At 37.3% G+C, this 17370-nt stretch overlaps 1 protein-coding gene across 2 annotated transcripts in view; it reads left to right on the top strand.

The window, feature by feature from the left end:
• MSL2 (MSL complex subunit 2) overlaps positions 1–17063 on the top strand; it is a 36731-nt gene extending 19668 nt beyond the window's left edge. For both annotated transcript variants that reach the window (XM_023620971.2, XM_070238179.1), the window contains exon 2: positions 13195–17063. In XM_023620971.2, the coding sequence (XP_023476739.1) occupies positions 13275–14786 (1512 nt within the window). In that variant the 5' untranslated portion in view covers positions 13195–13274 and the 3' untranslated portion in view covers positions 14787–17063. The remainder of the gene's footprint in view (positions 1–13194) is intronic.
• The last annotated feature ends 307 nt before the right edge of the window (positions 17064–17370 follow it).

Raw genomic sequence — 17370 nt, 5'->3', positions numbered from 1 at the left:
GTGTCTCTGCTCCAAATTTTTGTTTTGTGGTTACCATGAAGTTTATATAAAACATCTCATAGATAAAATAGTACTTTTTCTGCCTCATGGCAGCATATCTTCATTTGCCTATACAGGTTTCATCCTTTTTCTAATGTGCTTTTTATGATTCATTCATTGTATATTTATTAGGTGCTGGCTTGTGTTCCAACACTGGTTTAAAGATACAGAGATAAATAAGCTTCTGGTCTTGAGTAATTGAGACCCAGTGAATGGTGACAGTACAATGTGATGAGTGCTATAATAGGTGCTTTTTGAACAAACTGAGGGGCAGAAATTAAGGGAGGCTTTCTTTTGGAGGTCATATTTGAGTTGATTCTTAAAGAATAGTTTACCATGCAAGGAAGGAAGAAAGACATTCTAGAAGGAGTAAATCACAGAGGAATAAATAAGCATTGTATGTTTTGGAATGGTCAGTGTAGGTAAGAATGGAGTATGGAGTTTGTGGAGAAAGCTTAATGGTACAAAATTTTGGGGGTAGGGTGGATGGGGCCAGATTCTGAAAGGCCTTATATGTCATTTCAAAGAATTTGGATTTTAAAGGTTGCTTTGAAGGGTTTTTTGTTTTGTTTTTTTTTTTGACAGTTTTTAGTTGCGCCTTTATGAAGGGTTTTGAAAAGAAAGACACATAATCAGACATGTATTTTAGAAAGATCACTTGGTGGTAGTTTGGAGGATAGACTGATTGGAGCAGGTGAAGTTGAGGTAGGAAGAGAAGCTAGAAAACTCTTGGAGTATTCAGGGTGAAAAATGATAAGAGTTCCACTAAGGCAGAAGTAGTTATGGGAGTGAATCCTAAAGGGTGGATTAGGCAGTCTTGGAAGCTGTGTTCAGTGAGACACTGGAGATTGGGTGTGGAATGCTGGTGAAGAGGAGTCTGGATGGTATCAAGGTATCTGCTTTGATTTCTTGGTGAATGGTGGTAGTAGCAGCATCCAAGAGAATAAAGGATGTAGGAGGAAGAGCAGGCTTTTAGGTGAGGGTTTAGGGGAGATAAGTTCATATTTATTCATGTTGAGCTTGAGTTGTCTATGGGTTATCAAAGGAGAGATGAAATTCCTAGTAGGCAGTTAGATATGTGGGTCTGAGCTCAGGAGAGAATGATTTGAGCTGGATGTAAAGATTTGGAAATCCCTGTGTGTAAATGGTAATTAAGCCAGCTTTATGGGCAAATCACTCTGGAAGGAGTGTGTAGAGCAGTTTTTAACTTGGGTTGGTGTTGTATCTCTGCTTCAAAAGGGGAAGAGGTTCATGATCCCCATGAGATTCTGTGCAACCATTTGTGTCTGTGTGTATCATCAGATTCTCAAAGGGCTCTGTGACCCAGTAAAGATTACTGTGGAATGGAGTAAGAAGTGTAGTTCCTTGTACAGAAACATGAGGAATACAGAAATTAAGGAGGAGGTAGAACAAGAGGATGTAAAGGAGATGGAGAAGACAGTGTTGGGGGGAAGAGAGGAGAGCATTTCAAGGAAAAATGATCAGCCAGAAATGCCCATTGGTTTGGGATTAGCAATTTTTGCTTTCCTTTAGAAGACTAATTCTAGGGAAATACTTTAGCCTATGAATAACTGGAGGGAACGTTGCTGTACAGAAGCAAGGTTTGAAGGTAGAAGTGAGAAGTGAGAGAGGGTGTGAATAAAGTTGGGTGGGTAACTGGAGAGGGAAGATGGGAGCCAGAGCATTGGAGAGGAGAAGGTTCATCTTGGAGGGAAGGTGAAAGGGTATTAGAATGTGTGTGTGTGTGTGTGTGTATATGTGTATGTGTATGTGTGTATGTTGCAGGGAGTGGGTTTGGGCAGGATGAGAGATGACGAGAGAGGGAGAATATATAAATATGTAAAGCTTCTGGTAAATTTGACAGCATGAAAACATGAGGGGAAGTGAAAATACGCAAGCTTTTATTGGGTTTTATTTATTTATTTTTTTTAAAGATTTTATTTTTTTTCCTTTTTCTCCCCAAAGCCCCCCGGTACATAGTTGTGTATTCTTCGTTGTGGGTTCCTCTAGTTGTGGCATGTGGGACGCTGCCTCAGCGTGGTCCGACGAGCAGTGCCATGTCCGCGCCCAGGATTCGAACCGACGAAACACTGGGCCGCCTGCAGCGGAGCGCGCGAACTTAACCACTCGGCCACGGGGCCAGCCCCAATTGGGTTTTATTTTGTAACTTTTATAGAAAATTTCAGTATACAAAATAAAACTCTACCTCAACAGTTAATGATATCCAAATGCAAGGCTTCTGATATACTATAGATCTTGCCATAAAATCTTAGAATTATCATGGGGCTGGCCCCGTGGCCGAGTGGTTAAGTTCGCGCGCTCCGCTGCAGGCGGCCCAGTGTTTCGTCGGTTCGAATCCTGGGCGCGGACATGACACTGCTCATCAAACCACGCTGAGGCGGCGTCCCACATACCACAACTAGAAGGACCCACAACGAAGAATATACAACTATGTACCGGGGGGGCTTTGGGGAGAAAAAGGAAAAAATAAAATCTTTAAAAAAAAAAAAAAATCTTAGAATTATCAAATTTTAGAGCTGGAAAGAGCTTAGCTAGATATTTAAGTCACTCTATAGCTTTAAGAAATGGAGAGCCAGGTCACTTTTGTTACCGAACCAGGTTCGTTTTTTGCCCGCTGCCCGGAAAGCCAAACACTGAGATGACAAGATTGCAGCAGAGAGAGTGTTTACTCACAAGGCAGCCACGTGAGGAAGCGAGAGCATGAGCCTCAGATTTGCTTCCCTGAAAATAGGGACTCAGGGATTTTTATGCGATGTGGGCAAGGTGGCCTGAAATGTGGAGAGAGGTGATTGGAAGTGAGGAGAGGTGAGGTAATTGATGATCTGTGCAAGTGTTGTCAGACTTTATGTCTCTTCACAGGACCCATGTTCACAAAATGGTGGTGTTAGCATGATCTGAGGGTTGAGTTTTTAGCCTCCTGACGTCAAAAGGTTGCCTCTCGGACATCTGCGCAGACCCATTTGATGAGTTGGTGGTCTCAGCCAGCCTGAAGTGGACAAGGAGTTCTAATTCCTGAAAAACAGCTCACACACCCATTACCATGGTGACCCAGGCTCCAGGGAGATGTTATCTGTAGAAGCCTAGTGGGAGTCGATAGTATATTGCCTGAGCAGCACAGTTAACAATGGGTGGGTTAAACAGCTAAAAGCTGTAATCAGTAATTGCAAAAAGGAAAAAACTGAGTACCTAGATACTTAATCATCAATGGCTGTTTGCTGGTTTCGCTTTTATAGATGCATGATTTTTTATTACATTTTTTTCCCTCAAAATTTATCAGATTTGGACAGTTCCCAGATCCCCAACTGAGGACTGAAGGACGTCATTTTCTTAGTTGTGGGGAGTGTTGCTGGGGCTGTCAGACCTCCCTGGGAATTACCCTTGACTGAAGAGAACCCTTCACCCAAGCTCACATCCCCTTTCTGGGAGTAGCCTCTGTCCAAAGGGTAGTCCATTGAAGACCTGGCTCCCTTGCCCCAACACAGGACAGCCTTGAAGAACCATCCTAGCTTCAGAGCTCCGTCTGGGGTCATCTGAGGCTTTTGTTGTGCTTACATCCCAGCCTAACTTATTCTTCCTCTGCTCTTTCCCTTCCTCCCATTGATAAACTTTCAGTCCACTAACCTCTCCCCCAAGAATTTGAGTGCCTAGGAACCTGACTTCCAAGGTTGATGAACTTAAAATTTCTTCGAATTTTTAACAGATTTGCTGAACTTCAAAAGATTTAATGTTTTATAGTTTTTCATGTTTATGAGAAATATCCAGGTAAATGTTGAAAGATAGAATCATCTAGTATAATGAAAGAAAATGATTAATTTGTATACTGCCAAACATATGAAAAAAATAATTGTTAGGATATGTTTTGGGATGGAACAAAAAGAGGAATACCTTCTTGAACATGCTAAACAAAGATCTTGGCATTTAATTGACGCCCCCACCTCCCCCTTCATTGTTAGTGTTTCTGCTGTCTCATTTTTGTTACCTTTTATAAATTAAAAGTTGTCCCCCCCACCCTTCACCCCATTTGAGATCAGGCTTACATGTTTTTATTGGCTTAACTTGAGAAAATTTAAAATATGGACAAGATTTTTTTCATTTTTGGTCATCCTGTAGAGAATGGAAACGTATGAAGCGTATTTGAAACAAATATGGTTAGATTGAGTCTTCATGAGAAAAGTCGTGCCCTCATGGTGCAGGAAAGATTTCCTTAGCAGAATCTAAGACTACATTCCTGAACAAAATACTTCAGGATTTTCTATCTGCAACATTTGAGAGTGCCTTTCCAAGAACAGGTGTATCACTTGTCATCATTCAGTCAAATGTTTTGTCATTGCTTAAGTTACTGTCCTGTCTTGGATCCAAGAGCTTCAGAGCAGTGTGATTTGGCTGGCAACAAAAGTTTTTACTCTTAATAAAGCTTTTCCCCCCCACATCGTCTTTGGTATTTCTCCTATATATGTGACTATAGATAAACTTAGGTGGTCAGTAAAGTTATCTGGGCCATTTGGGAAGGAATGACTGGCTAAAAGTATGTTATCTCAGTCAATAGTGATTGCTGAGGAAATTGGCTTTAGAATCAGTAAGAAAATTGAACCTAGAAAACTTATTTAAGAACTCTACTTTTTTGAGCACTTTAAGATAACTAGTTAGTGCTATTTTCTTAAGTTTCTTTACTTTAGTAATGATTTTAACAAAATCTCATGGAATATAATTATTCCTTTTTTTTTTTTTTAAGATTGGCACCTGAGTTAACATCTGTTGCCAGTCTTTTTTTTTTTTTCCTCTTCTTCTTTTTCTCCCCAGAGCCCCCCAGGACATAGTTACACATTCTAATTGTAGGTCCTTCTGGTTTTGCTATGTGGGGTGCAGCCTTAGCGTGGCCTGATGAGCGGTACCATGTCCGTGCCCAGGAGCCAAACTGGCGAAACCCTGGGCTGCTGAAGCAGAGCGCATGAACTTAACCACTTGGCCACGGGGCCGGCCCCTAATTATTCCATTTTCTCAAGTGAAGTTTTGTTACTTTTATTATTTTCCTCCTTTTGCCTTAGAGTTTTAATGTGAGTTTCTGATAGCTTCTTATTTTCTAATTACTTTTGATGTGGGTCCCTTTGTTGGGAAGCAAGTTTGGGCTGTGATGGAAAGCGTATTTTATTGAACTAGTATGTGGAAATATATATGTGTGTATATGTATGTATATTTTTAAAGATTTTATTTTTCCTTTGTCTCCTCAGAGCGCCCCGGTACATAGTTGTGTATTTTTAGTTGTGGGTCCTTCTAGTTGTGGCATGTGGGATGCCGCCTCAGCATGGCTTGATGAGCAGTGCCATGTCTGCTCCCAGGATCTGAACTGGCGAAACCCTGGGCCACCGAAGTGGAGCACACAAACTTAACCACTTGGCCACGGGGCCAGCCCCTAGAAATATATCTTTTATGGTATCTCTTCTGTTTCATGTTGCGTGGATTATCAGTAAAAGCAGAAAACTGCTGCCTGTCTTTTGTAGGATCCCATGTATTTTATAGCTGTTGGGTTCTGTACTGTCTTTATTTTTCTCTTTCATTATTTTGGTAAAACTGGTTGAGGTATTATTACAAAGAATGATTACACCCCCCCCCCCCCCCGCCTTTCCAGGTACTTTTCCATATATCTCATATGTCTAAGTATTATAAGACTTATCTGAATCTCTTTTGTGGATTCCTTGACCATTTAATATTCTAGTTTCCAAGAATGCTTCTTGGAGAAATAGTATGATGTTTTAATTATTAACTGTGTCCTGCCTGTGTGCATTTTTTTGCTTTCTGATAGTGGCATTTCAGGATGATGTTCATGTGAATCTTGGCTAATTTTTCCTCATCCTTAAGTCTCATGTTATCAACAACAAATAAGATTTATATAAAATTACTTGCATTATTTGAGGTTGTTGATTAGGCAATCCTTGTTGCTGTAATAGAAGCTTTACCAGGAGAAGGAATTCTGGAGAGGGGGTGGTGGTAAATACAGAATGTTTTGATTTTGATAAATGCTCTTTTTGTGCATATGCCATTTAAGTTAGAATTATATGATGCATTTTTGTCAAGTGCCAAAATTAAGCCATTGAGATAGTTTAATTCCATTTAAACCATTTTCCGTTTTTGTCAGTTTTCATTTTACTGAAATTATTTTCATTGGGATCATTTCTTTTCCATGTAAACTTTAAAATGAGGATTTGATTCTTTAGTCTCTTTGTTGTTGTTCATGTCTTAATTTGTCCATGTTAGATTTTAAGCTATTGTAGCTTTTGCCATTGTTGATTTTATTTTATAATCATTATTATTGCCAGGTTCATTGTTCACAGGATCATTTTTTAGTCATTAACAAGTTTTGCTAAACGTGTTAGCTATTACCAGTTTTATTTTTTCTTGGCTCCCTCCCCTCCACCCCTTAAACTTAATTTCCCCCCAGTAATCTGGTCAAAATATTAGTGAAGTTGAACGCCATCACTATTAAAATGGAGAATCAAAAGATCTTGCTTCAGAAGTGATTAAGACATGATTTACTTGTTAGTCTGCATGTCAACATGAAATTTATAGTATGGTCACCTTTACCAATGGTATTTTGAAGTGAATGAATTACCACTTGCCTTATTCAAAATTGGCATCAGTTATGTATTCAGAAAAGTTTGCCCAGAGACTAATGATGTTCTCATTGTTTGCTCATGCTAAGGAGAAGTGCCTTTCCCTTGTATGGTGAAAGCGGCGAGCTTATTTGAGACCCGGTTATAGTTTGTTTGCTTATTTATTTTGGTGCTGTGGGTCTTTCTCTCAAACTTAAGCTGCTCTGTAAATCTTGATGCTGGCAGCGATTCTTGTCGGGTAGGGGTAAAGTGCATGGCAGCCAATCCAAGTACTAACTTTGGTATATTAATACTGTCAAGTAATGATTTGAATGATCTCTTTTAAATCTGTTTAATAAAAGGAAAGTTTTATGGCTGAAAAAGCATGTTTATTGAGGGGCTGGCCCCATGGCAAAGTGGTTAAAGTTCTGTGCACTCTGCTTCGCTGGCCGGTGTTCAGGTTCATGAGTCTGGATCCCTGTTGTGGACCTACTCCACTCATCAGCCATGCTGTGGAGGCATCCCACATACAAAATAGGGGGAGATTGGGACAGCTCTTAGCTCAGGGCTGATCTTCCTCGAGCAAAAAAAAAAAGAAAAAAAAAAGGAAGATTGGCAATGGATATTAGTTCAGGGTGAATCTTCCTCACCAAAAAAAAAAAAAGCATGTTTACTGAGAAAAGTATAACTTACAATTCTTTTTGCTGGCTGAATTTGAGCCCTTTGCTAGGGCAATGGATTGTAGTTACATAAGAAAATGCACTTGGTAGTGATTTATACTGATGTATGTAGAAATGAATTGATGTTGTCTGGCATTTACTTTGAAATACTTAACAAAAGATGGGTAGATGAAGCAAATGTGGCATAATCTTGATAATTATTGAATCTGGTGATAGGTATATGGAGGTTAATCATGCTAATTTCTGATTTTGTCTTTTTGAAAATTTCCATGATAAAAAGTTTGACAAAATAAAGAGCATTACAAAAACCTGGTGTTAAATATTTTATTAAATTAATTGTCAACAGTTATGTATTCCCAGAAATTCCCAGAATTACCATTGTGGTAATCTGAAACTTAAGTTTTTCTCAAATTCTAATTGGCTGGCTTGGGGATGGGAAAAATTAAGAAGAGAGAGAGTAAATAAGGAATTGGTAACTTTTTAAAAGTGAGGAGTAAAAATGAATAGTCTTTAGTTTTTTTAGGGTCAATGTAGCATCATTTAATATTGTCTTAACAGGGCACGTACTATCAGATTCATTTAGTTACAAGACAATTTGTTTTATTTATGGAAGGTAGTTCCTGTGATACATTGCAGATTAAGGATTCAAGCAATGTAGTCTTGTCATGAACTATAAATTTTTCAAATCTGAGGATGTGTATTTTGAGCAAGTCAGTTTTTGTACTTGAGTGTGAAACTATATGGAACATGATCTAAGCTAAAATAAATTAAACCTGTCTCCAAACACTCCGCAGTTTTTATAGAACAGTCTACCAGTGAGTGACATGTTTCCCCTTGAGTCAGATTGCCCATCCAGTTTATTTTCTAGGATAAGGTGTATTTTTACAATTTAAAAAGTGTTATCTGAGATTTCTTAATTTTAGGGGGAAGAATCTCCTTAAGGACAGACAGTAGGTATGTGGTTAACATTTATCCTAGCTCTAAGAAAGCCCCTGAATTTTTTTCTGTGTTGTTCATATCACTGGATCTGCCTTTGTTGTGAGGTGTAAAATTAGGACGGTTAGCTGGGTGCATGAAACAGGTTTGCCTCTAGGTATCTTTAATGGTCGATTAAAGTTTCAAATATTTGTGTTTGGGAATGGTTGGGGAATCCAATAGGTAACATGAGGCCAGGTAATGGAAGTTCTTAACTCAGTGATGGAATCATGAATCAATAAGTGATAATTTCTGTGTTTTCTCTAGCCTATTTTCAGTTCTCAATATTAGACATACTGGTCAATGACAGACTGCATATATGACGGTGGTCCCATAAAGATTAGTATCATATAGCCTAGGTATGTAGTAGGCTATACCATCTAGGTTTGTGTAAGTACACTCTATGCTGCTCGCACAGTGATGAAATTGCCTAACGACAGATTTCTCAGAACGCATCCCCGTTGTTAAGCAACGCATGATTATTATATGTATTCTTCATACTTCAGAATACAAAGATATATAGGGTGCAAGTCCTTTAAGGTGCTTAGTAGTTAGGGGATGTTTTGACTGACATGACTGGTGAAAAGATCATCAGTGATGGAATGAAGGCAAGAACAGGTAATCCTTACTTATCATTCAGCTTGTATGATTTGCAGATCATTAGGGGTTATAAAATGATGACCTTCAAATCATATCATTCTTTCTTTTATTAGCTGCATTATTCCTATTAAAGAGAAAATTCTCATTTGTGATTTGATAGTTCATATATATTAAATCAGAATAAATACTTGATTCTTGCTCTTCATTTACCAGTTTTCAAACTGATGAGCTGGTTCACTAGCATCCTGAAACTCGTTTTCTTTCTTTGTTTCTTTTAAATGAGCTCAGAAATTTGAACATTTTAGATGTGCTTCATTCCATTGCATTTATGCATGCTCAAATTTTCTCATCTTTGGCCAGTGGGAACCTCTTCAGGTTTGCTCCTGAGTCCCTTTAACACTCTCTTGATCTTTTATAGTTTCCTTGCTTTCTGGCATAACGAGGTAATCAAAACTCATTTTGTCTAATTTATGTCACATATCTGGAATCAACCATTTGTCCAAGAAACCTTGATTCCTTTGAATAGGAAATTGTTTTTCAATATCATTATCTGAGTTCATTGCTACTGGAGTTGATCCCTTGCTTCCAGGCCTTTTCAGTGTATTGTCCTAGGAAATAGGTATATTTAAGATGAAAACATGAGTTCATACTGACAAGTCCAACTGAAATTGAGGACTGTAGGATTTTTTACTTAACTTTTTCTGTCTTACAACTTTCTTCCTTCCTCTTACTAAAAAATAGTCCAGATTCTCAATGACATCAACATTTACTTTATCCCACAAAAGACACAAACACTTTTATAATAACTACCAGCACTGCCACCAACAATGTGATTACTGAAAACCAAAAAAAAGGAGCGTATAAGGATTGGAGTCACTTTTCTGTGTTATAAAGTCACTTAAAATAGTTAATTGCTGAATGGTTAAACTATCAATTTGATATATAAAATTTTAGTTGTTTCATTTTGCTTTTGATTTTTTGAGATTTCCTTAAAATTTTAGTTTTGTTATATAATTGTGTAAAATATTTGCATCATTTGAAAGTTAAAAGCTACGAAATAGGTTAAATGCAGAATAGTCTAGTCTTAATCCCTGTTCACTTAACTTTGTTCAGTCTCTCCTTCCCAATAGGTAATGTATTTTTTTAACCTTATGGTTTATCCTTTTAACTGTATACATAAATGTCTATATCTCTATACATTCATATCTCCTCTGCCTTTCCTTAGGTTAAGTCAAGGGTACTCTAAGATATTCCTGCATTGGGTAGAAGGTTGGCTCCAACTACTGGGCCTTCCTTGTCTAAATTTTTTTTTAAATTTTAGAGTTGCACAACCATCGCCACGATATAACGTTAGAACATTTTCATCATCCCCAAAATTCCATTGTGCCTATTTACAGTTAACCCCTGCTCCCACTTCTACCTCTAGGCAACCACTATTTCTGCTTTTCTGTCATTTCTAGACATTTTTATATAAATAAGATAATATAGTAATGTACTGTTTTGTATCTGGGTTCTCTCACTTAGCATAATGTTTTTGAAGTTCATCATATTGTGGTATATACCAGTAGTTTGTTCTTTTAATTGCTGAGCAGCATTCTATTTTATCAATATGTATACTGCATCTTGTTTACTCACTAGTTGATGGACTTTGGGATTATTTCCAGTTTTTGTCTAATATGAATCGTGCTGCTGTGCACACTCACATACATCTCTTTATATGGACATATATTTTCTTTTCTCTTTGAGTAGGTTCCTAGGAGTAGAATTGCTGGTTTGTATGGCAAATGTATATTTAACTGTTTAAGAAACTACCAAACTGTTTTCCAGTATGATTACCCTTTGTATTCTCACCAGTAATGTAGAAGGGTTCCAGTTTCTCCACATCTCTGTCAACTCTTGGTATAGTCTGTCATTTTGAATTTATCCATTCTAATAGGTATGTAGCAGTATGCCATGGTTTTGCTTTCCTTAATAACTAATGATATTGAGAATATTTTCATGTGCTTAGTAGACATTCATATATTTTCTTTGGTGAAATGTGTATTTAAATCTTTCGCCCACTTTAAATTGAGTTGTCTTACTGATTTGTAGGAAGTTTTTAAAATATATCATGATATAAGCCCTTTATCAGATATGTGATTTGCAAATGTTTTTCCCCCAATCTATGGATTATCTTTTCATTTTCTTAATGGTGTTTTTTGAGGCACAGGTTTTTGATTTTGTGGGAATCCATTTTACAGTTTTTTCCCTTTTGTGGATTATGCATTTGATGTCACATTTAGCACTTTGCCCAAAGTCACGATTTTCTCCTGTGTTTTCTTCTAAAATTTTAACTCTTAACATTTAGGTGTCTATGATCCATTTTGAATTAATATTTGTGTATGTTGGGAGGTAAGGATCTAAGTTCTTTTTTTCTTTTTGTCATTTGGATATCAAATTGTCCCACATGGTGTATTAAAAATACTCTCTTTTCCCTATTGAATTATCTGGGCACTCTGGTCACACAAATTGATCAACCATAAATGTAAGAATTTCCTTTTTGGACTCTTCTGTTCCCTCGATTTATATGCCTATGCTGTTGCCATACCACACTGTCTTGATTAATGAGGCTTTATAGAAGGTTTTGAAATTTGGTAGTGTAAGTCCTCCAACTTTGTTGTTGTTTTTCAGAATTGTTTTGACTATCCTAGGTCGTCTTATTTCATATGAATTTTAGAATCAGTTTGTTAATTTCTTTAAAAAAGGCCACCTGGGATTTTCATAAGGATTACATTGACTTTATAGATCAACTTGGGGAAAATTGCCATCCTGTTTGAGGTCTCTCTGTCTAACGTGGGCTTGTGCAACCTCAGGCTAGTAAGAGTTGAGCTGTTTGCCCTCCTAAACTGGCTAGCCTCAGAGAAGTCACTACCAGAGATAATGCGTCTGGTCCTATGCATTCCCTACTGCGCTAAGTGGAATGAGACTCCTTTCACCACAGCAGCTTCTGGTCCTCACAGGGTAACACTGATGGAGCTGGGTGATATGGGAGAACTGGGCAGCCCCAGACCAGAACACTACAAATTCCCACTGTCCTTACCTGAAATTCATTGGTTTTTCAAACAAAACGATTCTCAGATGCTTTTATGTCTTTGGTTGTGAAAATGACCTTCTTTGTAAAAAATTTTTAGGTTTATAGTTGCTTTTAAGGGAGAGAGTTTGCTGGTTTCACTTGCCTATAGCCAGAAGTACCTTCTCTCACACATGCTTGATTCTTAAATTATGTGTTGTGTATGAGGAAACAGGTGCTGCTTTGAGTTAATTACTAACCTTTTGTCCTGAATTGGGAACCAAGGAACAGTTGCTTCTTCGCAGGGTAAGGATGGAGATAGAGACTGGTCTAGTTGCTTTTCCCTTCCTGGTTCTTATATATAGGTCATTTATAATGGGACTTATATTAAGTTGGGGAACCACTTTCACTTTTATATTGTCTTGCTGTACTTAGGATGCTTGTGGTTTATGACCATGGTCATTTTGTATTCTGATATCAGAAGAATTTGAGATCAGTATTAATGCCCTGTTTTTTTTCTTTTAGTACATTTAAACATAATTCTTTTTCCATTGTCATTGTGTTTTGATTTTCTGTAGGAGAATTTGAGTTTAGTAGTATTCCCCTTTTTATTTTAATAAATGAATGTAATTCTTTTTCATCGTAACCACATTTTGATCTCTTTCCTTAATTTATTATGATTAGTATATATACAATAAGATGGTTTGAAATTTTATTTTTTTCTGTGACATTGCCTTTGTACTGATTGATTAATGTCCTCAAACTATGTTCAGTGAGGGCAGGGAGTAAGTCTCTCTTGCTCATGTTTTTTTCCCAGAGTCTAACACAAAATAAACAACCAGTATGACTTTGTTCAGTATGTTGTAGCATTACCACATTGTGTTAGGTTGAGGTCTCCAGGGTTTTAAGCCTAGGTTGTGCTTTTGGTGATTGATCTCCACCTCTTTATAGCCTTTGGAGAAGAGGATAAGAAAGTGGACCAGAACATACTGTTTAGGGGAGAAACACAGAATCAAGAAGATTCTGGTTTGAGATAATGGATTGGGGAATTTGGCACGGAAGTGAAGTGACCTATTGAATATTTTTCTGTCTCCTGTAAGATACATTTTTTGGTTATCTGGTCTGGTGAGTTTAACCCATCTCAATTTTAATAGATTACTTATAATCTGATCTTAACTTCAGTATATGAAATTGTAAATTTATTTTACTAAAATCTTTGCTTTCCTCCTTTTTCCCCTCTTAGGACATTTGCTACAAGATCCTATTGCACCCACCAACTCCACCTGCCAACACTATGTCTGCAAAACTTGTAAAGGCAAGAAAATGATGATGAAACCTTCATGTAGCTGGTGCAAAGACTATGAGCAGTTTGAGGAAAACAAGCAGTTAAGCATCCTAGTGAACTGCTACAAAAAACTATGCGAATATATAACACAGACTACTTTGGCACGGGATATAATAGAAGCAGTCGACTGTTCTTCTGATATTTTGGCTTTGCTTAATGATGGATCATTGTTTTGTGAGGAGACAGAAAAACCCTCAGATTCATCCTTTACTTTGTGTTTGACACATTCCCCTTTACCTTCGACCTCAGAACCTACAACTGATCCTCAAGCTAGTTTATCTCCAATATCTGAAAGCACCCTCAGCATTGCTATTGGCAGTTCTGTTATCAATGGTTTGCCTACTTATAATGGGCTTTCAATAGATAGATTTGGTATAAATATTCCTTCACCTGAACATTCAAATACGATTGATGTATGTAACACTGTTGACATAAAAACTGAGGATCTGTCTGACAGCTTGCCACCTGTCTGTGACACGGTAGCCACTGATTTGTGCTCCACGGGCATTGATATCTGCAGTTTCAGTGAAGATATAAAGCCTGGTGACTCTCTATTACTGAGTGTTGAGGAAGTACTTCGCAGCTTAGAAACTGTTTCAAATACAGAGGTTTGTTGCCCTAATTTGCAGCCCAACTTGGAAGCCACTGTATCCAACGGACCTTTTCTGCAGCTTTCTTCCCAATCTCTTAGCCATAATGTTTTTATGTCCACCAGTCCTGCACTTCATGGGTTATCATGTACAGCAGCAACTCCGAAGGTAGCAAAATTGAATAGAAAACGATCCAGATCAGAAAGCGACAGTGAGAAGGTTCAGCCACTTCCAATTTCTACCATTATCCGAGGCCCAACATTGGGGGCATCTGCTCCTGTGACAGTGAAACGGGAAAGCAAAATTTCTCTTCAACCTATAGCAACTGTTCCCAATGGAGGCACAACGCCCAAAATCAGCAAAACTGTACTTTTATCTACTAAAAACATGAAAAAGAGTCATGAACATGGATCCAAGAAATCTCACTCTAAAACCAAGCCAGGTATTCTTAAAAAAGACAAAACAGTAAAGGAAAAGATTCCTAGTCATCATTTTATGCCAGGAAGTCCTACCAAGACTGTGTATAAAAAGCCCCAAGAAAAGAAAGGGTGTAAATGTGGGCGTGCTACTCAAAATCCAAGTGTTCTTACATGCCGCGGCCAACGCTGCCCTTGCTACTCTAACCGCAAAGCCTGCTTAGATTGTATATGTCGTGGCTGCCAAAACTCCTATATGGCCAATGGGGAAAAGAAGCTGGAGGCATTTGCTGTGCCAGAAAAGGCCTTGGAGCAGACCAGGCTCACTTTGGGCATTAATGTGACTAGCATTGCTGTGCGCAATGCTAGTACTAGCACCAGTGTAATTAATGTCACAGGGTCCCCAGTAACGACGTTTTTAGCTGCCAGTACACATGATGATAAAAGTTTGGATGAAGCTATAGACATGAGATTCGACTGTTAAGTCAGTGGGTCTTTAAACCTACCTCTGGTAGGGAAATAGCTACAGTTTTACGGCAGCTATGGTTTTGTTGGTTTAACTTGCCGGAGCTCCTGCATATAGATCACTTGTATCAAGTGTTTTCATTGCTAAGTTATATGTGTTAGTGTCGGGGAAATAGTTTGCAGATAATGGAGGAGTAACCCTACAACTATATGTCCTTAGTTCTTACAGAACCTCATAGTTTGAGAACAAATGCTGATGCAACTGATTTATACAAAATGAACTTTGGCAAGGAAAATAACATTAACCTCATTGTTTATGGTCATGCTTTGTGCATAATCAAAGTTTATGATTAAATGTAAGGAAGTGGTATCTAGTCAGTCCATAAAGATTGTGCTAATTTTTTGTGAAAAAGTAGCCATTAGTTTGTTCAGGAGACTCAGTGCTGCCTTCACATGCCATTGATGTTTCTCCTGTCAAAAAGCTGATGTGTCCAGCTCAACCTTTGTGCTGACGTAATACCATTTCTGATCATGGAAATTGGCTACTGGTGTATGTAGCAGTTCTTAAATCAGCAGTATTATGAAAGAAAATTTGCCCCCATTAGAATGTTGAATAAATCTGTCTTTTAAAAGTGAACAAACTTGAAATTCTATCAGACTGCAGATGTTTAGGTGTTCATGCTACAAAACTCTTCTGAGTTGAGTCCCTTTTTTAGTTAAGTCTGACTCATTTGTAGAGAAAAATTCTAAATCCTTCCTTCACTTTGAGCAATGTTCTAATTAGATAAATGAAGTGGAGAAGAGCAGTTTTATTCTGAAGGTAATTGAATTTAGACTATATGTGACAGAATTTTAAAAAAATTATAAAAATGTTTTATTTAGAAATTGAGATTTATTTAAAATAATTTTGGAATAATGCCCCAAAACTTATCCAGATTTATGCATTGTACTTATTGCCATTGGCCACTTCTTTGATTTTTTGTTTCCTCTAATAGTTTGCCACAGATTTTGTTTTGAATATGCTTTTTTTTTTAATAGGGTGCTATTCGTTATAAAGGCTTCTTTATAGAGGCCTAATAAAAATGCCTTTTTATGAAGCCTGTGCATTTAGGTAGGTTTGAAGCTAGGAGAATTTTCTTTAGAATGCTCTTTTGCATGTAAAGCACAAACAATGTTTCAGTTTAAATGCACTTCTTCCCTTTAATTTTTATGGGGAAGACAAGTGAGTCACAAACATTCTGTTGAAGGGAAATCTAGTCAGTTGCTTGAAAGAGCACAGCCCAGATAAAACAAGGACTGACTAGGTTGTAAAGAAATGACCTTAGATTTAAAAGAAGAGTTGCTGCTTTGACAGTGCTTATTTAAAGAAAAATACTGCTGGAAAATTTCCAATTTCTACTACGTTCACCATCTCTCGTGAGATCTGACATATGTTGAAGTTATGTTTTGATTTGGCACACAGCATGTTCAATGATGGTTACTCACCTAGTACAAGACATGGAGAAGAAACCTTTGGACACAGAGCAGATGACACCTCCTTCTGTTTTGTAGTGTATCCTGGTGTCATTTTCTGTGAATGTGGTCAGGTAGAGTTGTTTTTGTTGTTGTTGGGCTTTTTTTTTTTTTTTTTTTTGTCTCTTTTGGTGGGGTGGGGGTGGGCTAAAGCCATAGGAAGAAAAATGTGATGTACGTGTCCAGTATGTACTATTTTGTTTTTGTTTTGCAAGAAGAGTTGAACTATTTTTGATAACAAGAGTAAATGGTGGAAAATGCTTCTTAGTTGTCTTGTCTTTATTTGCTTTCCAAGTTTTGGAATTTTATTTAATTCCTTTAAGTGTTAGCAGTGTCTTATGAAACATGTATTTGCCTAAAGTTTGTAACAGTTTTGTGTTGAACCCAGATGCCCTGCTATATAAACTTGTAAATCTGTTCTTTATTCACTAATGATCACTGCAAAAATGACTAGATATGAGATTGTACACATGGATGATTAGGATATATTTTGCAAATCTCCCAAACTTTCCTATGATCTTAAAATTCATAGAGTACTTTATTGCTTCCCAAGTTTGATAATCTTAGTTTTGTGTTTTTTTGATGCATGGGAGGTTGGCAATATAGACAAAGTGGAAATCATTAGTATGTGAGGGCCTTGATTGTTATGTAATATTGCCAATGATGAATTCAGGTTGTTTTTAGCACAAGTTTCTCTTTTTTATGCTGGTATTCTCACTGCCACATTTTTGGAAACCTGTATTACACCTTAAATCTATCAATAAATGTTAGTTTTCTAATTCTATGTTGTAGAATACTGAGGAGTGTGGGATAGCATGCTCTGAATGGCCTATATTATATACGTTTGGGGAAGAATAATTACAGTGCCTTGATTTTTACATTGTTTTTCTTTATATCATGAGTTATTTAGGAATGCTAACGGCTAACTAGGGATGATTAAGAAATTATTACTGAAGTAACTGGATTTACTTCATCAGGATTTGAAAACACCAAAACAATAACAGCATTTAATATGACACATATTCAATTCTTTTGAGTCCTTGTTTTTAACATAAATGATCAGATCATCTTTCGCCTTAGGTGATAGAAGG

Source organism: Equus caballus, chromosome 16, assembly GCF_041296265.1.
Source record: "Equus caballus isolate H_3958 breed thoroughbred chromosome 16, TB-T2T, whole genome shotgun sequence".
Taxonomy (NCBI): Eukaryota; Metazoa; Chordata; class Mammalia; order Perissodactyla; family Equidae; genus Equus; species Equus caballus.
Note: the sequence above shows the minus strand (reverse complement) of the source record. Positions and strands in the feature narration are given on the sequence as shown.